The sequence below is a fragment of the Mesocricetus auratus genome, unplaced genomic scaffold (genome assembly GCF_017639785.1).
Source record: "Mesocricetus auratus isolate SY011 unplaced genomic scaffold, BCM_Maur_2.0 Super-Scaffold_100007, whole genome shotgun sequence".
In the NCBI taxonomy this organism is placed as follows: domain Eukaryota; kingdom Metazoa; phylum Chordata; class Mammalia; order Rodentia; family Cricetidae; genus Mesocricetus; species Mesocricetus auratus.
In genome coordinates, this window is record NW_024429191.1 from 32,999,592 (window position 1) to 33,021,582 (window position 21,991).

At 43.4% G+C, this 21,991-nt stretch overlaps 2 protein-coding genes across 2 annotated transcripts in view; one reads left to right on the plus strand and one right to left on the minus strand.

Moving 5' to 3' along the window:
• Positions 1–3,979, minus strand: part of Rad50 (RAD50 double strand break repair protein) — a 61,661-nt gene extending 57,682 nt beyond the window's left edge. Inside the window, exons 1-2 of the mRNA XM_005067768.4 lie at positions 3,573–3,979; positions 2,681–2,764 (exon numbers count right to left, since the gene is read on the minus strand). Coding sequence (XP_005067825.1) covers positions 2,681–2,764; positions 3,573–3,701 — 213 coding nt within the window. The 5' untranslated portion in view covers positions 3,702–3,979. The remainder of the gene's footprint in view (positions 1–2,680; positions 2,765–3,572) is intronic.
• A 15,009-nt stretch (positions 3,980–18,988) lies between these two features.
• The window catches only part of Il5 (interleukin 5), a 4,250-nt gene continuing 1,247 nt past the window's right edge, over positions 18,989–21,991 (plus strand). The window contains exons 1-2 of the mRNA XM_040747986.1: positions 18,989–19,126; positions 19,636–19,668. Coding sequence (XP_040603920.1) covers positions 18,989–19,126; positions 19,636–19,668 — 171 coding nt within the window. The remainder of the gene's footprint in view (positions 19,127–19,635; positions 19,669–21,991) is intronic.

Sequence of the window (21,991 nt, forward strand, 5' to 3'; positions counted from 1 at the left end):
GGATGGTCTAGAACTTACTTCAAGAGTACAGGCAAGTAAACAATTTAGAGGATCACTGACAGTTCAAATCAGTTGGTGGTGGCTTGTACCTAAGCAGTGGTGGCAACAGAATGAAGAGGACAAATCCTAGATACATGTTAAGGAGTAGCAAAGACTGGTTTGTGCATCAGAAATGGGATAAAATAAAGGAATCAATTAAGACTAGCCCACAGGTTTTTGTTTTTTTGAGACAGGGTTTCTTTGTGTAACAGCTCTGACTGTTCTGGAACTCACTCTGTAGACCAGGCTAGCCTCAAACTCACAGAAATTCACCTGCCTCTGCTTTCTGTGTGATGGATTAAAGGTGTGTGCTACTATGCCTGGCCTCAACCCCCAAGTTTTGGCATGAAAAAAAAAGTGTGGATCATGTTCTCATTTACTAAACTGGAGTTCTGGAGGTAGAATCAGTAGAAGGGAAGGATGTGAATATAGGGAATTACTCACAAAAAATTTATATTCAATACTATGAACAGTATAGACACACATGTAGGATAGCTTGGTAGATTTTTATAAAAACTGGAGGAATGTTCACCTAATCCCTCCCTCCTATTTCTCAATAGAGTGCAAGCCCAAAGCATTAACTGAGCAGAGATTATAGATTTAGGAAAGTCAGGGTATGAAGCACTCATTTTAGAGAGGGCTTAGTAAAAATGTACTAAGCAGTAAGACTATTTACAAGATGAAATTCATAAATATTTTCATTATCTTTAGTCACATGAAAATTTAAAGTCACATTAGGAGTTTCTGTGAGGTTAGGTTTGGTTTGTGTACTAGTTAGGTGTTGTTGCTAAAACACTGGTCAAACACAGTTTGAGGAGGTTTATTTGGCTTACAAGTTAGTTTCATCTAGGGAAGCCGGGGCCGGAGCTCAAGCCAGGAACCTGGAGGAAGGCACTGAAGCAGAGACCATGGAGGAGCACTGTTTACTGGCTTGTTTCTCTGGCTTGCTCAGCTACCTTGCTCACACCCACCTGCCCAAGGATGGTACTACCCACAGTGGGTTGGGCCCTCCCATATAGATCAGCAATCAAGAAAATGCCCCACAGACAGGTTCCCAGGCCAATCTGATGGAGGCAATTCCTCAGTTGAGGTTCCCTCATTTCCAGGTGTGTCTAGGTTTGTGTCAGCTTGACAAAAACCATGACAACTTGGATTTGTTCATTTGAGACACGGTCTCATGTAGCCTGGTCTGGTCTTGATCTCCTGATCCTCCTGCCTCCCCTCCAGAGTGCTGGAATACAGGCATGTGGCAGTAAACCAGGCCTCCATCAAAGTTACAGTTACTGATACAACTTAGATGACTATCAGGTGGCTGGTTAAATAAACTAGGGCTGGTAGTAAGTAGTGACACGTGCCTTTAATTCAGGAGGCAAAGGCAGGTTAATCTCTGTTAAATTCAAGGCCAGACTAGTTTACATAGCCAGTTTCAGGTCAGCCAAGAATATACAGTGAGACTTTGTCTTAAAGTAAACAAATAACAACCCTACAGGACATAAACTCAACCGAATGGAAACTAAAACCTGCAATTGTGTATGTGTATTAACAGATGCATAACACACCACTAACCTAACCTGCATGATAAATTTATAGGGATACACTAAAAGATAAATGTGCAAGTACATTTATAGATATTCAAAGACATGGTTTTAAAAGCACAGAAAGAATTTAACAATAAACCCTTAACTTGCTGAGACTTAATGGCACTAAGTAAATTCATATTCTTGTGTACAGATATGCAGTAAGAAAAACGCACAGGTCAAACTCAACGTTCTGTATACACACTAGTAGCAAAAACACTGCAATTCAAGCAAAGCTTCACTAAGATTTGGTAGACTACAGGGAAAAACTAAAAGCAATCTAAATGCAAATAATAATGCAATTATTAACGATATTTATACAGCACCACATTTTAAAATAAAGATCAGCTTTAAAATATATATATATATATAAAGACTGAAAACACATCCCAAACACCCAGATTAAAAATTCATTATGGTGGGGTTTTGTTTTGTTTTGTTTTTGTTTTTTGAGACAGGGTTTCTCTGTATTGTTTTGGAGGCTGTCCTGGAACTCACTCTGAAGACCAGGCTGGCCTCGAACTCACAGCGATCCGCCTGCCTCTGCCTCCCGAGTGCTGGGATTAAAGGCGTGAGCCACCAACGCCCGGCTTATGGTGGGGTTTTTTAATTATTTTTTTATTATTTTTTGTGTGTGCTCTCGAAGGCACATGTGCACACATGTGCATGTTTGTATGTGGGCACACTGCTATGGCATATGTGGCGTGAATTCTCTCCTTCACCTTCGCATGTCTGGCCCCTGGCCTGCGTAGCAAGTGCATTTACCTGCTGAACCACCTTGTCAGCCCTATGGTGTTTTAATAACCTCACAGTTTGACAACGCTTAGTGGGGAATACACTTTAATGTATCATTAGATAGGACTATGATCTCTGCTCTGTAAAACAGTACATATGGAGGGAAAAATTAATGAAAATACCAATTGTTCATCTCGAGGTGCTTAGACTGTAGATGACCTTCCTCTCCTCATACTTTCCATTGTTAGGTCCTCCACAATAAGCAACTAGTACGTTTATAATTATAAAAAATTCATTTTTTAAATATGAAACTTTACAAACGCCATTACCTTGGGATCATGAACAAATGTATTTCCTTTGGTTCCAGGAGGGAAATCCCCAGTACAAATATATTTTAGACATTCAATGATGGTCTAAAGAAATAGAAAATTGTGTTATTTAGTTATAAGAGAACCACAGAAGCTTACGACAAATATTCCAGCACTAGGGGGCGGGGGACGACACGAGACAGGAAGATCAGGAGTTCAAGGTTAGCCTAAGCTACGTGGGATGCTGTCTCCAAAATAAATAATAACAAAAAATATGCTTATACAGCTAGTGATTATAAACGCCAAATTAGGTCTTTCTTCCAGGAGACGAATGCTATGACTGCACCTGGTAGGATGTTAAGTACATACGTTACAGACATTCACCACGTAACGTTTCCGCAGAAAGGTCCACCTCCTGGCATTCAACACCCAACATGGCATTTCTGGCTAGCCTGCAACTCGGTATGTGGACAAGGTTGGCCTCGAGCTCACAAAAATGGGCATGCCCCTGCCAATTTAGGATTAAAGATGTGCTTGACAATGCACAGCCAAAATTTTTAGACGCGTGGTAACAAATAGTTTTCCAGATTGAGGCCCACTCCATCAGCTCATCTTCACATTGAGCAACTTATTTTCCATTCATTATGCCCTACCAGGAGGCATGTTTTGAAACTCTGGGTTACGAATTCCCCACATTTTATACCTTTGGGGAGGGGGTCAGAGGGGAACAACTGATGGGGAGTGACGGCTGTGCTTAGGGAACATGGGGGCGGGGCTGGAGAGCACGGGCGTAGACGGCCTCCCTCGGGAACAAGAGCCAAGCCCAAACAGTGGCTCCTAGGTGGCTGAGGTCCATGCGCCATGCCAGGCGACACCCCCAAGCACCTTCCGGGGCCCTCGCCTCAGCACTTACCGTCTTCCCCGCCCCATTGGGTCCAACCAAAATTGTGAGTGGGCTGAAGAAAGTGATAATTTGCTTATCTTTATCCTCTATCCCAAAACTCCGCACGCCCAGAATGCTCATCTTTTCGATCTGGGACATGTTTGCACCACGTTTCGTATCTCAGCGCCAGGAGCAGGATTAACCTCAGGCGGAAGCTGGGCAAGCCGGGAAGCGGACGCCACGAGAGGCCCGAAAAGTTGGGAACACACGCTGCTAGCTGCTGGCGGGAGCACTTCCGGCCTCGAGGGCGTCCGGTTCCCCCGGAGGGTACGGGCCGGCTCAGAGGTGCAGACCCAAAAGCTGAAGAACGCACGCCAAGAGACCCAGCAGCCGCAAACTCCGATTCCCGCCTCGCTTGACCTGGGGTCATGTGGGGCGCGCGCGCCCTTGTCCACGCCTCTCGCGCGCCCGGGGCATGCCGGGAAGGGGGAGGCCTACGGGTTTTCCCGGTGCTGCCCCTTAGCGGCTGGGCAATGGTGTCTGACTTCCTGCTGTTTACTTGCTTGGGGCAGCCGCTGCCGGCTTAACTGTTTAGTGTGTTTTGGTGCTTAACTGTTTAGTGTGTTTTGGTGTTTTGGTAGGCTCTGTCTGCAGGCCAAGTTGGCTTTGAACTCGCGATTCTCCTGCCTCAACCTTCCGAGTATTACTTTTACAGTCACCAAGCCCGGTTTGAAAAGAATAACTTTTTAAGTAGGAAAGACCAAGACTCTGCTCTCGACACTTGCATCCCTGAACTGCAAGAATGGGCCGGGCTGGGGTGCATTTGGAAACCCATGAAGTGGTTTGTTAATGACATCCACTTTACTGACAATACTGTGCATTTGTATTTTTCACTGTCCCTTTCTAATGGCTAGTAGTTTCTCTTGATCACATGATTGTGATGATGCTTTAGAATAAATCAGTTTTAATTCCCAGTAAGATGTACATATTGCTAGTTAATGTTCCACAGGTTTGTGTTGAGATCCTTGCAAGGGCCTTGTGTGTACTGGGCAAAGGCTTTGTGGACTGGAAAGATAACTCAGCCGTTAAGAGCACTTGTTCTTGCAGAGGACCTCGGTTCAATTCCTAGCACCCACATGGTGGCTCCCAGCCATCAGTAACTCCAGTTCAAGGGTATCTGGCACTCTCGTCTGACCTCCCCGGGTACTAGGTATAGACAGGTTGCACAAATATGCAGGCAAAACTCTCATTAAAAAATATATGTATATATGTATATATATGTAGATTTTTAAAGCTTTACCACTGAGTTATCAATAACATATGTACACTTCTATGATCAGCAGTGTTTAAAAGTGCAAAAGGATGTTTAATACCAAAAGTCTGGGGACTGCTACTGTAGACCCAAAACTGGATGCTGTTATAACACAGAGTTCTCATAGGTAGGAAGAAAGTCTGTTCCTGTCAGCAAAGTCACAGGGTAGGAATTGGTTATTTTCAAAGTAGGAGAAAGGGCTGGCTGTGAAGGTTCAGGCCTGCAATTCCAGCACTTAGGTGACTGAGGCAGGAGGATCACCTTTAACCATCAGTCTCATAAAATAAATAAATAAAAGCCTGGCTCTGAGTGCCTGGTCTAAGTTCATACACCCACAGCACAATTCCTGTACCTAAGATTCAGGGAACATCTCAGAAGAGGGGTGAAAAGATTGTAAGAGCGGGAGGACCAGGACACCTGTGAGATGCCTCTCCTAGAAATGACAGGGAAGTTTCACACATGATACCTCAGCAATATGACTGCCTAAACAAGACCCGAACAAGTACAACATCAGTAGACATGCTAACATGGAAGGGGGCAACCAGATAAAGACCTACAAGGCAACTAAGGACTGCTGAGGGCAGAAGAAACAGTCTGGGAAGGAGCCCCCTAGTTGGTTATCCAATACCAAGTGGTTAGCCCTAAAGTCATATATGTTCGAGTAACGTGGACTCAGTAGATTGCTTGTATGTATGTGTATGTATACATTATGTGAGTGTGTATGTGTGTGTGTGTGTGTGTGTGTGTGTGTGTGTGTCTGTGAAGAACAATGGAAAGAGAGGCCATGAATTTGAGAGAAAGTAAAGGGAGGCAGTAAATGGAGAGGGGTTGGAGGGAGGAAAGGGAAATGATGTCATCATATTTTATTCTTCTGTTGCTGTGATTTTGTGACAGGGTCTCACCATGTAACTCTGGCTGTCTAAACTCCCTATGTAGATAGAACAGGCTGGCTTCAAACTCAGAGAGAAGCACCTGCCTCTGCCTCCCAAGTGCTAAGATTAGAGGTGTGCGTCTACACTTAGCTTTACGTTTAGATGAAGGAGGAGGGGGGAAGGGGGAAGAGGACGAGGGGGAGGAGGGGGAGGAGGAGGTGGAAGAAAGGAGAAAAAAGGAGGAAAAGCAGCAGCAGCAATAGCAACAGCAGCCAGGCCTCGTGAGACAGGCCTGTGACCCTGCAAGTTCTAATCCAACCATGGCTACAATAGTAAGACCTTGTCTCAAAAAAAAAAAAAAAAAAAAAAAGAAAGAAATTGAGGGACTCGGGGAATTCTGAATGTAGACTAGAAATTACGTGACAAGAATGCTTACTAAGTAATATCTTATGATAATGATTGTAATTTTTTAAAATGAATTTTGAGACTCATATGTGAGTACTAGTGATAGTGCCATGCTATTTAAAAATATGTTATTAATCTTACATGTATGTGTGTGGGTATGTGTACCTGTGTAGAGCTGAAGAGCGTGTTAGGTGCCTTGGAAGCTGGCTGCCTGATGGTGCTAGGAACTGCATTCAGGTCCACCCTAGTACTCTGGAAGAGCAGCATGTGAACCTCATGTAAGCACACACACACACTTTGAAAATCATCTCAGAAAAAAAATAGTTAACTGAAAAAAATAATGGATATATCATAGTAGTTACATTCCACTACAAAAAAAAATAGACCTTGTAATAATGGGAACTATCTAAGAAGAAATGTGATGATTTCTTGTTTGTACTCTAACAAATAAAGCTTGTCTGAAGATCAGAGCTAGCCACTAGTTAACCATAGAGATCTGGAGATCTGTACTGGCAGGCAGGAAGTGATATGGCTGGGCAGAGAGAGGAATATAAGGCCGGGGGAAGGACAGGAGCTCAGCCTCTTTTGAGTCTGGAAATTTTATAGAGGGAAGAACTCTAGTAGCTGGTTGCTCTGCTTCTCTGATCTTTCAGCTTTCACCCGCTAATATCTGAGTCCAGGTTTTTATTATTAAGACCAATTAGAACTTGTGCTACAAAGAAAGACTGAGGGATTAGGACAAACAAAAAACAAAACAACAACAAAGCATTAAGGCTCAACAGACCTATCAATCAAATGCCCAATTCTCAGTAAAGTGCTTCTGGGAAATTGTCTTACTTGAACCAAAGTTAATGTGGTAAAAGCCTAAGCTACCATGAGATGCTATCTTATGTCTACCTTTGCATCCTTCTGATACTTTCTGAGCAACTGTCTTCATTGATACTGATAACTGAGCTCTCTTGGCTAATATTCATTCAGTTTTCTTTGTCATTTGAATTGTGTATCCCTTAAAAACAGCTGGTAAATGACTTTAATACAACTTTACACTGTGTGTCTTTTAGCAAGTAAGTTGAACTTGTCTAGATCCCCTGGCTTCTGGTCAATTTGGACTATCCCTGTCTCATTCTGTGCTTCATGCTTCTTTTACTCTTTATGGTTTTTCTAGATTGGTTGAATGTTCTTATTCTTTTGTTTTATTACCTGGCTTAGGAAACCTTTTTTTTTTCTATTATCTTAGAAATTCTGCTTGAAATTTTCTCATGGCTATTTTGAGGTTCAAAGTCAATCATTTTAGGACCTTTGTGAACATCGAAAAAACTATGATGTACTGATTGTTATTGCCATATATAACTCTTTGTAATTCTTGTTCAAGTATCTTGAATATGGGGCACAGTGAGAGAACTACGCACACTGCTACTTGGGGTTGCCAACAGCTATCAAACTCTAGTCACTGCTACTGCTTGCATCACTCCTGCTACAGAAACCTTTCACTCATTACGTGAGCAAAACTCTTAAAATTCATGCTGGGGGCGAGGGGTATCTCAAAACTGCTAGAGTGATTGTTTCACATACACAAAACCCCAGGTTCGATTCTCATCACCACATAAAACAGATGTGGTATGCACACCTGTAATTCCAGAACTCAGGAGGCAAAGGCAGGGGGATCAGGAGTGACTTGGGTACATAATGAGAAGCCATCCTGGGTACATGTAGTCTTGTCTTAAGAAAACAAAACAAAAAACCCTAGTGTTAATTCTCTCTCAGTGTTCATATCATAATTAATGTTATTTTTGGAAATGCTTTGTGAGTTGTAAAATATTAAGAATGTAGGGGAGGAGAATGAATAAAAGCAATAATGGAGTGTGTGTTTGAAAAAGCCAAGACAACTTTACTTGTATATGCTACCTTTAAAAACATTAAAGAGCCGGGCAGTGGTGGCACATACCTTTAGTACCAGCACTCTGGAGGCTGAGGCAGGCAGATCTCTGTGAGTTCGAGACCAGCCTGGTCTACAAGAGCTAGTTCCAGGACAGCCTCCAAAACCACATAGAAACCCTGTCTAGAAAAACAAAAAACAAAAAAAAAATTAAAGATACAAGAGATTTCTTCTTTGTGACCTGGACATTTTCAGAGGCCAGAACATTTCCAGAGGCCAATGTGGTAAAAGGCATCAACAGTTATGAAAATGATCTTGTCCATTCGTCAGCATAAGGAAGTTCTTTTCAAAAATTCTACAGAGAATTGCAGAACATGGTGGTACATGCTTTTAAAACTTAACACCGGGGAAGCAGAGGCAGGGGGATTGCCTTTAGAGGCCAGCCTGGGTTTTATAAGGGGACTCTGCCTCAAAACAAACAGCTGGACACAACAGGCTAGCGATGCTTGTGATTCCAGCACTCAGGGCAGAAGCAAGAGGGTTGCTGTATGTTTGAGGCTAGCCTGGTCTACATAACAAATTCCAGGCCATCAAAACACCCTGGTTACATAGTGAGTTTGTCTCATATATCCAGCTTGGGATGTATGAGACACTGACTCAAAATAGAAATGGAAACATAAAAAACAAGCACAAATTCTACAAGGAGGGTTCCCATGGTATTCTTTTAAATTGTGAAGTCCTGGAGGCAAGAGTAATGGCCAAAAGTTGGGAAACAGTGAGGTAAGTGGAGACACCACTTTCATATCACAAATGACACAGAAAGGTGAATAAGAAATAGCAGTCAGGAAAGATAAAAGTAAATGTCAAATTGATTACCACCCCTTTAAATTGCCCAGAAGTTAGTAAAGATCAGGGGAAATTGCCAAAAAAAATTAATAGTTGCTATGCCAAGGGAAGTTCAGTGTTGATTTCCCTATAGTGTTTTTTATTTTATTAAAAACACACACAACCTCATCTTAAAGATAGGTTTAGGGCTGGAAGGCTAGAGGTTAAAGAAGAGTCAAGAGGAAATTTGCATTTAGTCACTATGAAAACTTCAGAGGATCATGCCCAGTTGATTGATTAGAATCAGCTCATGGAAAAGTCATCTGACCTGAAATGGTATCATAGTGAAAACCACAGCTATTGAAAAAACTGTTGCCGATCTATAACCCATTAAAGGAGATAAAGGGTTCAGGGCAGAAAAGATGAATGCCATCCTCGAGTATGCACTTTCAAACATATGTTACTACACAATGCACATTTAAATGACCATTACTTTGTTCCATTTTATTCCTATTTATTTCAATTTATAGCATTATGATGATAACATTCATTATCTTTTTTTTCTAAACTGTATAGCCACCAATCCTTAAAGATTCAAATTACTGACTGGTAATTTATTTCTGTTCACCTAAAATATTGTAGATTATAAACTGGATGTAATGGTGAACACTTTTAATCCAACCCTTGAAAGACAAAGGCGGGTGGATCTCTATGAGATTGAGGCCAGCCTAGCCTACACATCAAGTTCCAGGCCAGCCAGGGCTACATAGTGAGATCCTGCATCAAAAATAAAATAGATTATTTTGTGGGGTTTTGCCTTGTTTTTGAGACAATTTAATGTAGCTCAGACTGGCTGAGTTTGTCCTTGAATTTCTGCCTCCACCTCTCAAATGGTAAGGTTACAGGTACGCACCACTCGGCTTGGGTCAGTAACTCAGATTTTAAGCATTTTCTCAGCTCCCCCTGGCGTGGTCATGACACCTGATCCTAGAAGCTCCACTTTGCCTTTTTACCAGGACTCTTCCCAGAGCCGTTTTTGTTCAGGTTCCCAAATACAGGCAAAAGACACTGTGACCCTCTACAGCGTTCATACTAACTTGTCCAACTAATACCATCTACAGTCAAGAGCCTGCTTTTTCAGTTATTTATTCGATAAATATTGAGAGCCTACAACAATGCCTCACTATGTAGCCCTGGCTAGCCTGGAACTCACTATGGAGACTCAGCTGGCCTCCAACTCACAGAGATCAACTGCTTGTGCCTCCAGAGTGCTAAGATTAAAGGCGTGTGCTACCATGCCTGACGCTCAGCCCTCCTTTTTATTTTGAGGACCTCATTAGACAATCCAGGGAAGCCTTGAAATTATGTCCTCCTGCCTTGGTCTCCCAATTAGCTGGCATTTATTTTGTTTGTGCCATTAGGCCCCTCCTTTTTTAGTTAATTACATTTATTCATTTATTTCTAGTGTGTGTGTGAATGTGGACATGCACATGGCATGGTGCATGTATGGAGGTCAGAGCACAACTTTCAGGAGTAGACTCTCTCCCTCCACTATGTGGAATTCAGGTTTGGCAGTAAGAATCTTTACCCCCAGAGCCAGCTCCCTGGACCACATAACCTTTTTAGTAGTAAAAGTAAAAATGTGCATTAAATTTTTTCAACTGCATGTAATTTTTATATAATTTTAAAGAACGGTCTTAGATTTACAGAAAAGAAATAAGGGTATTGTGGAGAATCTGTGCAGGTCTGCCCTGTGCACAGGTCCTTGTTGTACAATGATCCATCCATTGATACAAGAGAGAACCAAGTCTGGTACGCTGCTGAACTCTGGTGTTTCCTGGATGTGATTTTGTTTGCTTTCCTGGATCTTAATTGGGGAAGCACATCCTTAGCACTCAGTGTGTCTGGCAGATGCCTCCAGGCTGTGAGTTTGTCTGAGTCTGTCCCTGTGTATGATGACCTTAATGACTTTGGGTGAGCACTGGCCAGGTATGTGTCTTTCCATTTGGCTATGTGTGGTATCTTGCTCATGGTTAGGCAGAAGTTATGGTTTGGATGAGGAAGACCACAGAGATAATATGTCATTCTTATCATGCCATATCAAAAGTTCATGTTATAACATGACTGATCACTGTCGGATTGATCATCACCCACCCAAGGCTGCCTTCATCAGATTTCTTTATGGTAGTTTTTCCTCTTTCTAGGCTAATCTTTATTTTGTTTTGGTACACTTAGTATTTTAAGGAAGGGTCTCATGTAGGCCAGGCTAGACTAGAACTTTGTATACCCTCTGCCTCCCCAGTGCAAGACAGTCTCATTTCATATCCTATCTTGGCTTGGAACTCACTAGATAGCCTAGGCTGGCCTTGAACTTAAAGAAATCCCCCTGCCTTTGCTTCCTGAGTGCTAGGATTATAGGCTCCCATATCAACCTTATAAATAGAAGCAATGTGTCCAATCAGCACTAAGGAAAAGGATCACAGGCCATCTCTTTAGGAATGGAGTTCCTCGATAGTTTATTTGAAATTGTCCTACAAAGGAGATTAAAATAATCTGGATGCTGGTGAGGTGTCTCAGTGGCTAGAGGTGCTTGCTACCAAGCCTGATGACCTGAGTTTAACCCCAGAGATGCATGGTGGAGGGAGGGAACCAGCTCCTAAAAGCTTGAACCTTCACTCATGTGCTCAGGCACACTATACAAATAAATAAGATGTACTTATAACGTTTCAAAACAAATCATTAACTTTTGTTTGGAAACCTCTATTAATAAAGCTCTTTCAAATGTTCTGAAGTTCCCACTCTAAACATCCATGTGAGCCGGCTCACCTATTAAGGTGCTTGCCCCCAACCTGGATGACCTGAGTTTACTATCTGAATCCACATGGTAGAAAGGAAATAATTGCCTCCCATAAGCTGTGCTCTGATCTCTATCTGTACACCATGGCATGCTCAAGTCTACACACCTCCATGCTCACAAGCACACACACCCTGGTAATAAATACTATACATACTCCAAGAAAGCTTGCAATCATGTTGAGGATATTAGACTCACAGAAGAAAAGTTAGTACCATAGCTTTATGAGAAATGTGATTCTCATCTGTGGTGATCCACACTTGAAATCTGTACTCCCAATACTTGAGATGCTAAAGCTGGGAGACTGAGAGTTTGAAGCCATTATGGTCTATTTTGCCAGAGTCCCCATCTCGAAAGAAAAGAGAGGAGAGTGATGGGAAGGAACTTGGTACAGTGGTGTATACCTGTAATCCCAGCACTCGGAAGGTGGAGGCGGGAAGATCAGGTCAAGATCATCCTTAGCTATGTAGTGAGTTAAAAGTCAGTTTAGTATAAGCAAGACCCTATAAAAGAGAAAAGAAACATACTTTATACACATGTACACGCACAGCATTATTTAAAGCAACCGAAAAAGGAAAGAGGGGCTGCTGAGATGGCTCAGTGGTGAAGAGCATTTGCTGTTCTTGAGGAGGACCTGTAAGCGTTTCGGGATGGGTCGGGACAGGATGGAACAGGAGTGGGTCAGGTATTCTGGCACTCGGGAGTCACAGAATGCTGAGTGTTACACAGCTCAGGTGGAAAGGTATCCTGGAGCTCAGGAGCCAAGAATACTGAGTGTTACACAGCTCAGATGGAAAGGTATCCTGGAGCTAGGGAGCCAAGGACCACCACAGGTTGCAGTAAGCTGGGTAGCTTACAGCCTTGCCTCAGAGAAAGGCTTCTCGGGTGTATCAGCTCCGCTCCGCTCTGGCAGGACAGGGTCTTCCAGCTGGGGATGTTCTCCTAGTGTAGCAGTTTTGCTAGGCAGGAGGTTTCTCCAGGGAAGTTGCTACAGTTCAGCTCTGCTCCTGGAGAGCAGAGAGCCGGGAGCCGGGAGCAGAGTGTAACAACTCCGCTCTGCCTAGGAAGGTTTCCTGGGCAAGTGTTACAGCCCTGCTTGCTCTGCATTGCTCTGCTCTGCCCAGGGTGGCCTCTGCTCCGTCGCCGCCGCAAAAGAAGCTCATCGAAACGGGTTTATTGGACGGCAGCTGGGCCAGCCAAGCTAAACATACACAGGGTTTATATAGGGATTCTTGTGGGGTGGGAAAGTTTTTCCAGAGTAGGGATTGGTCCGATTTCAGTGCTGAGCTCAGATTGGCTAGAGCTCTGCTCCGGTGGTTACTTTTTTACACCAGGATTAGGGTCAGATTTGGCTCTGGTTTCAGGGCCAAAGTGTGTTTCTTTGGCTCTGCTCAGGGTGTGTTTCTTTGACTGGTCCCTTTTCCCTATAGGACCCAAGTTCAATTCCCAGCACATAAGTCAAGCAGATGACAACGTCCTGTAATTCCAGTTCCAGGGAAGCTGATATCCTCTTCCAGGCTCTATGAGAACCTGCAAACATGCAGTGCACAACACATATTCAGGCACACACACAGTATACACATTAATAAAACAAAAAGAGGGGAGAAGCCTGAGCATCCATCAACAGAAAGGCAAACAAACAACAGGTTCTATGTGATGAGATAGGGTATTATTCAGCAGGGCAGAAAATGCTCACACATGCTGGAGCATCGATGGGCTCTGAAGATGGGTGCAGTAAACAGGTCACAAGAGACAGTAGTGTACGATCTGGCTGGAGTGGAACCCACAGAATCAGAAAGCAGAAGGGGGGGCTGGCGGGGCCGGAGGGGATCTCTGACAATGCATAAGAGTTTCTTCTGTTTTGCAAGGGGACAGGTCTGCAAGGGGATTTTTTGTTTTGTTTTGTTTTTTGTTTTTTGCATGTGATGCTACTGGACCCAATACTTACTAGCTAAGATGAAACATTTCATGTATCAGTGTGTTTCTTTACAATTAAAAGATTGAAGAAAAACAGTGTTGAACCCACAAGGCAACACACACCACCTGTCATTCAAACATTTGGCAGGCTGAGACAGGGATAAGGACTTCAAGGAATACATAGCAAGTTCAAGACCAGTCTTGGCTATTTCAAACAAACAAGAAGTACAGGAAATCTTTTTTCTAAGTAGGGAATCAGCATATGTGAGGTTTTGGGTTTTTTGTTTGTTTGTTTGGTTGGTTTTTGGTTTCTGGAGACAGGGTTTTTCTGTGTAACAGCTCTAGCTGTCCTGGAACTTGCTTTCTAGACCAGACTGACCTCAATCTCCTGCCCCTGCCTCCTGAGTGCTGGGATTAAAGGTATGTGCCACCACCAACTGGCTTGAGTTTCTTTTTTAAACTGGGTGTCTGGAAACTTGAGTCCCTGGGAGCCATATGGCGGTAGTTGAGCTGCAGCTGAGTGCGCACTTAGACAGGTGATCTGTGCTGTGCTTCAGTTACACCTTCACTTTGTAAGTATGGCCTTTCCCACTTCATCCTCTTCAGAGCCAGCTAATGGTAACTTCTCTATAAACGGTGAGCTGTTGCTGTGTTTTTCCTGCTTAGCAAAGGCTGACGCATGGACTTTTCAATCTGCTACTCCCTTCACGGCCTGTGCAGCGCCATCATGGGGCTGAATCACTCAGAAACCTTGTTGAAGTTGTTAAAATTACAAATTATTTGGCAATTCCCCTGAAGCCTTCATCTAAGCCCACACTTTATTCATGTAGCCAGAAGACGTCAAAAGGGAAATAGAATTATTGTCTTATGACCTCTGGGGGAAGCCAGGCCCAGAGAGAGCTAAGCTTGGGTTTTGAGATCATCATTTTAGGCCTGCTGTAGTTCCTACTTCACTGCTAACAGGTTCAACGAAGTGAGACAGCATCTCTCCAACAACACAAGGAAAATACCTCTCAGGTGGTCAACTCAGGCATGTCTAGTCAAGGGCCCAAACCTCAGTATAAACATGATGTATGTGAAAATGCATCCCTCCATGTATACACAACACACACACACACACACACACACACACACACACACACACACGAGAGAGAGAGAGAGAGAGAGAGAGAGAGAGAGAGAGAGAGAGAGAGAGAGCGCACAGATGGCTGCATGCTATAGGTGCATCTGCCCTTGCCTCTCATGTAGAACTATGCACAGCTTTGGGAAAAGATTCTTCATAAGAATTTGTATTTGATTCTGGGATTATAGATCTGAGCCTAAGGAACAAAAGACTGGTTCCCCTGATGACACATATTCATGCATAGCCAGCCATCGATATGAAGGGACCGCTCAGCCTTGGGGAACACACGCTAACTATCTATGATGTACTTGTTTCTTTCCCAGTGTCTACATACCTCTTACAACTACCATGAATCTCAGCTCCCATGATGCCTCAGCTGTGTGGACGGGATGATGTCCACTTTTAGCTTAGGAAGAACAAATGGTATATCCCATAGGCTTAGCCACAGGTCCATTGGGAACACATAACCCTCGTTTCCAAATTGGCTTTTCCTTATTTCATTGGTGTATGTTAATTGTATAAAATAAGAGGTTTCATTGTGATATTTTCTAACAAGTTTATAATGTTCATTGATCATATTTACTCCTACTGTCTCCTTCCTCCTTCCCACTATCCCCTCCTCTTTCCAAATTGAGGCTGACTTGTTTGAATGTTATGGTTATTTGGGGTTTGGGCTTTTGGTTTTTAGACAGAGCCTCATGTAACCTACGCTGGCCTCAAATTCACTATATAGCTGATCCTCCTGCTTCAAATTCCTAAATGCCAGGATTATAGACCACAGGCGCCACCGTTTTGCTAGAATCTGAACTGTTTTTTTATTTGTTTTTAATCCAGGTTCCTATTAGTGTCAATCAGTTATACACAGTAATGAATTTCATTATGACATTTTTATACATGTAGATTATATATCAGCCATATTCATCCCATTTCTATTTCTTGCTCCCTTCCCACTCCTGCTAATTCTTTCCAAACTAACCCTCTTTCCCACCTTCTCATTTCCCTTCTGGTGAAAGTGTTTCTTTAGGGCTGTTTACCGGACCATGGGCACCTTGCCATAGGAGATATCACCCATCAGCCACTAATTGCAACTATATCTAAATCCTAAGTTGGGCCATGACAGACTGTTAATGTACCCAGTCTTGTGCAAGTGATCACAATAACTACCCGATGCCCAGACGTCATCATTCCACACAGCTTCTACACTCCTAAAGTGCTCACATTCTGTATGTTTCCTGATCATTGTAGGGGGTGATATAGATTTCCCCACTTTGGGGGCTGAGCATTCAATGGTCACTCGTTCTTAGCTCCTTGACCAGTTATGGGTCTCTGCAATTATAACTTTAAAAATAAGTGCCCCTGACCAAAGCTGACAGCAGCACTGATCTATGGGCACACACATAGTTACTTAGAAGACACTTTGACAGGTATATCATATTCATTTAGCAAAATAACAGCAACACTTTCCTTGCTCATGAAGTTAGGACTGAATTGTTGTATTAAACAACCAGAAAAGAAAAACTGGAGGCAGGTGCGGTGGGACATGCCTGACACAGGTCTTTTTTTGTTTGTTTGTTTGTTTGTTTTGTTTTCAAAACAAAGTTTCTCTGCCTAACTGCTCTGTCGGTGCTAGAACTTGCTTTGTAAACAAGGATGGTCTCAAGCTCACAGAGATTCAACTGCCTCTGCCTCCCAAGTGCTGGGATTACAGTCGTGAGCCACCATTGCCTGCTGACGCAGTTCTTGGGAGGCTGAGGCAGAAGAAGCAGATATTCATGGACAATTTAGGCCACATAGTCAGGCTTTGTCTCAATGAACACACACCACAAAAGAAAGAAAGAGAGGGAGGGAGAGGAGAGGAGAGAGGGGGGAGGAAAGGAAATGTAAAAATTGATTCTTCCTGCTGCATGTGACAAGAGAGAGCCAGGAATCCTGATGTCACCCTGGGACCCCCACAGAGAGCTGCTTGAAAACTGGCTCAGCTACCTCCCTCCCCTCCCCCCATGCTCCCAATTTACTCAGGAGATCTTGTCTCTTTCCCCTTCTGGAGGCACCATGTATGTCTCTCTTAGGGTCCTCCTTGTTTCCTATCTTTTCTGGGGTTGTGGATTGTAGGCTAGTTATCCTTTGCTCTATGTCTAAAATCCACCAACATATGAGTGAGTACATACCATGTTTGTCTCTCTTTGTCTGGGCTTCCTCACTCAGGATGGTTTCTTCTAGTTTCATCCATTTGCCTGCAAATTTTAAGATGTCATTGTTTTTTATCACTGAGAGGAAGGGAGAAGGGGAGGGGGAGGAGAACATGAGGGATCAGGAAGGTCAAGTTGGGGGAAGAACAGAGAAGGAGAGCAAGAAAAGATATACCTTGATAGAGGGTGCCGTTATGGGCTTAACAAGAAACCTGGCACTAGGGAAATTCCCAGGTCCACAAGAATGACCCCAACTAAGAATCTAAGCAATAGTGGAGAGGCTACCTTAAATGCCTTTCCCCTATAATGAGATTGATGAATACCTTACATGCATCCTAGAGCCTTCATCCAGTAGCTGATAGAAGCAGAAGCAGACACCCACAGCTAAGCACTGAGCCAAACTCCTGGAATCCAGTTGTAGAGAGGGAGGAGTGATGAGCAAAGGGGTCAAGACCATCCTGGGGAAGCCCACAGAAACAGCTGACCTGAGCAAGTGGGATCTCACAGACAGCTGGGGAACCTGCATAAGACTGAACCATGCTCCCTGAATGTGGGTGTCAGTTGGGGGGATCTGGGCAGTCTGTGGGACATCTGGCAGTGGAACCAGTATTTATCCCTAGTGCATGAATGGGCTTTGGGAGCCCATTCCCTATGGAGAGATACTCTCTCAGCCTAGATAAATGAGGGAGTGCCTAGGTCCTGCCCCAAATGATGTGACAGATTTTGATGATCCCCTATGGGAGGCCTCACCCTCCCTGAGGAGTGGATGGGGGGGTTGGGAGGACTGGTGGGAGAGGGAACTGGGATTGGTATGTAAAATAAGATTGTTTTTAATTTAAATAAAATTAATGAAAGAAAGAGAGAGAGAGAGAGAGAGAGAGAGAGAGAAAGAAAGAAAGAAAGAAAGAAAGAAAGAAAGAAAGAAAGAGAGAGAGAGAGAAAGAAAGAAAGAAAGAAAAGAAAACTGGGTCAAGGCCAGGCCCCTGAAGCAACACAGGAAGGAGCTGCTACCCTGCACTGCTTGTTATAGGAACCAACAAGCCCTCTGCTTATCTTCACCCAGTCTGAGTTAGGCTTTTGGTTACCAAGACCAGACAGAATGTTGATCAAAAACCTACACCATGTCACTCAGCTCCGCTGGACTCTCTAGTCAGTGTCCTCCCCAGAGTGTTTCCAATTCCCTTCTGAAGCACGGATAATTCTAGCTTCAGCCAATGCAGAGTTTAGTTCAACTGAGAAGATATAAACCATCTTTCCCTTTGCCCTTTGGTTGTTTGAAACAGGCTGTCGTGCATTCCAGGCTGACCTCACATTTACTATGTCGCCAAGGGTGACCCTCGCCTTTTGATCCTCCTGACTGTACTTCCCACATCTGCTGGTGTGCACCCAGGAAGACATAAAATATTTATGTGTTTTAGCATAACAGTATGTCTAGAGGTATATGTTTGAATGCATATTCTTCTTTTTTTTTTCTACTTTGTTAAGAATTAAGTTGGAGCAGGGGGTTGGTGAAAAAGATGCTTAGGAAAAAGAGAGCATATACCCAAGAGTCTGAGTGTGGGCATCTCTAGAGAGACTTGCATTATTTTGTACATCTTTCAAGGAGAAATTCAATATTCTGAATGGAGTGTACAGGTTGTAGAAACAAATTTTCTTTTGTTATACAAAGTGCTTTTTCCAGGCGGATCTCTATGAGTTTGAGGCCAGCCTGGTCTACAGAGTGAGTTCCAGGAAAACCTCGAAAGCAATACAGAGAAACCTTGTCTCAAAAAAAAAAAAAAAAAAAAAAAAAAAAAAAGAAGAAGAAGAAGAAGAAGAGAGAAAGAAAAAAGAAAGTGCTTTTTAAACAGAAGTAAGTGTAGAGATATTTACTATTATGAGAAAAAATGCATTTTTTAATGACCCAAGGAAGGCATTGGAAACACTGAGTTTCACTACTTGTCTTTATTAGGTGTCCTCTATCTGATTGCTAGAAATTATTCACTTCCTCAAAGAGAGAATAAATTGCTTGGGGATGCAGTCCTGCCCTGCACTCTTCCTTTGCTAAAGGCCAACCCTGAAGGCTTCAGAGTCATGAGGCTGTTTCTGCACTTGAGCGTTCTAACTGTCACCTGTGTCTGGGCCGTAGCCATGGAGATCCCCATGAGCACTGTGGTGAAAGAGACCTTGATACAGCTGTCCACTCACCGAGCTCTACTGACAAGCAACGAGGTAAAGTACGGTTTTCATTTCTAGAGTTTGGTTTTGTTTTCAAGATAGGGTCTTGCTATGACGCCCTAACTGGCCTCAAACTTGCTATGTAGACCAAGTTGTCGCAATTCCTAGGAGATCCCCTTGCCTCCATCTCCCAAATACTAGGACTGCAGACATAACCTTACCTGCCTCTATGGGTCTTTAAAATCATAAACAGCTGGATGTGGTGGCGCAGGTCTTTAATGCCAGCACTTGGAGGCAGAGGCAGGTGGATCTCTGTGAGTTCAAGGCCATCTTGGTCTACACAGCAAGTTCCAAGCCAACCAGAGCTACACAGTGAGACTCTGACTCAAAAAACTATTTTTAAGCATTAATGATTTATGACACTTCATTCCTGCACATGAAGATCTGCTATGAAGAATGCAATTATGAATGTGTTAGGGTTAGTGCACAGGTGACCGTAACCAGCACTGGATTAAAACCACCACAAATGCTTTAGAAATGACCCTTTGCTCTTTCGTTTGCAGACGGTGAGGCTTCCTGTTCCCACTCATAAAAATGTAAGTTAATTACGCTTCGATGCCATGATTGCGTGACTAAGCCCACTTCACACACTGTGCTGCGAGTCATCTGCTTCTTGCTTTGTGGTATTGTGTTTGGAGTGGGCATCTCACCAGGTCCCAACCTCCTGGGTTTGAGTGATCCTTTTGTCTCCGTGCAAGCAACTGGGACACAGGCCTGTGCCACCACACCTAGCCAATCATTAGTTCTCCAACTGGGACACAGGCCTGTGCCACCACACCTAGCCAATCATTAGTTCTCCAACTGGGACACAGGCCTGTGCCACCACACCTAGCCAATCATTAGTTCTCCAACTGGGACACAGGCCTGTGCCACCACACCTAGCCAATCATTAGTTCTCCAACTGGGACACAGGCCTGTGCCACCACACCTAGCCAATCATTAGTTCTCCAACTGGGACACAGGCCTGTGCCACCACACCTAGCCAATCATTAGTTCTCCAACTGGGACACAGGCCTGTGCCACCACACCTAGCCAATCATTAGTTCTCCATCAAGACTGTTTGATTTCCTTCTCAGTAAAAACTGAATTCATTTGAAATTTTTCATGTGGGTGGATGTGAAAGTCTGTGCTTTCACATATGAAGAATAAGGGACAGAACGGCAAATGACATGTCCCCAGTACTTGGGAGCTTGAGGCACGGGCAACATAGCGTGAGTCTGGGGCCAGCTTAGGCTACGTATAAATTAAAAGCCTTCCTGGATTACACAACCTGCTTCAACAAACAAGCATGAGAGGGCTGGAGAGATGGCTCCGTTGATAGAGTGTCTGATGTGCACAGAGCTTTGGGTCCATTCCTCTGCACCCCATAAACTAGGCATGGCAGTGCATGTGTATAATCTCAGCAATGGGTAAAGGGAAGCAGGAGGAGCAGAGGTTCAAGGTCATTCTCAGCCACATAGTAAAACAACCACAAATGCTTAGGAATGACTGTGAGCTTGCAGAATCTGTTATGTAATGGGAAAGTGACACTGTAGTCCTCCTTCTAACTGAGCCTCACATCAAAGATGCTTTGTACTATTCTACACTTGGCGAGAGGTCCTGCTAGGCTCCGTTTGATTCTGCCTACTGCTTTCTTCACCTAGTGCGTTTCTTTTCCTTTTCTTGTTTTGCATTTGAGGATCAAGCTCAGGGCTTTGCACATGCAGGATAAGCACTCTAACAGCGAGTTCCCCAGCCCACTCTAATATATTTCTGAAAGTACTAAAAACTTAGGGTTGTATTCCTTTATTTCTATTTTATGTGTATGAGTATTTTCCCTGCATACACACACACACACACACACACACACACACACACACACACATACATATATATATATATATATGTCTGTGTTCCACATATGTGTCTGGTGTCCCTGAAAGCTAAAAAAGGGCATTGGATCATTGGGAACTGGAGCTCCAGATGGTTGCGGGTCATCATGTAGGTGCTGGGAACCAAACCCATGCCCTCAGCAAGAGCATCAAGTGCTCTTAACCATTGAGCCACCTCTCCATGGCAGAGGGCTATATTCTTTTTTTAAAAAGATTTATTTATGTATTTATTTTGTATATAGTGTTATGCCTGCATGTATGCCTGCAGGTCAGAAGAGGGCACCAGATCTCATTACAGATGGTTGTGAGCTACCGTGTGGTTGCTGGGAATTGAACTCAGGACCTCCGGAAGAGCAGTCAGTGCTCTTAGCATCTGAGTCATCTCTCCAGCCCCAGAGGGCTATATTCTTAGGTAATGATTAGTAGACATAAAAAATATAATGAATGCCCTCTATTAGTAACTTCTACATGGTTAAAAGAATATGACTACATAGTGATATTATATACATTTGCAGTATATTTTATTCTAGTGTAAAATACATGATTTTATTATTCTAAATAGAATAGAATCATCAGCCTAGCGGGGCTTTAGTTGTGCATGCCTTTAATCCCAGCACTTGGGAGGCAGAGGCAGGCAGATCTCTGTGAGTTCAAGACCAGCCTGATCTACAGAGAGAGTTCCAAGACAGCCTCCAAAACAATACAGAGAAACCCTGTCTCGAAATCCTAAATAAATAAATAAAAAGAAGAAGAAGAAGAAGAAGAAGAAGAAGAAGAAGAAGAAGAAGAAGAAGAAGAAGAAGAAGAAGAAGAATCATCAGCCTAAATTTCAAAAGAAATATTGGTCTGGGTATAGTGCCACTCACCTTTAACCCCAGAACTCAGATGGTTGCAAGCCACCATAAGGGTGCTGGGAACTGAACCCAGGTCCTCTGGAGAGCAACTGTTGATCTTAACCATTGAGCCATCTCTCAGCCCAAAGCCTAAC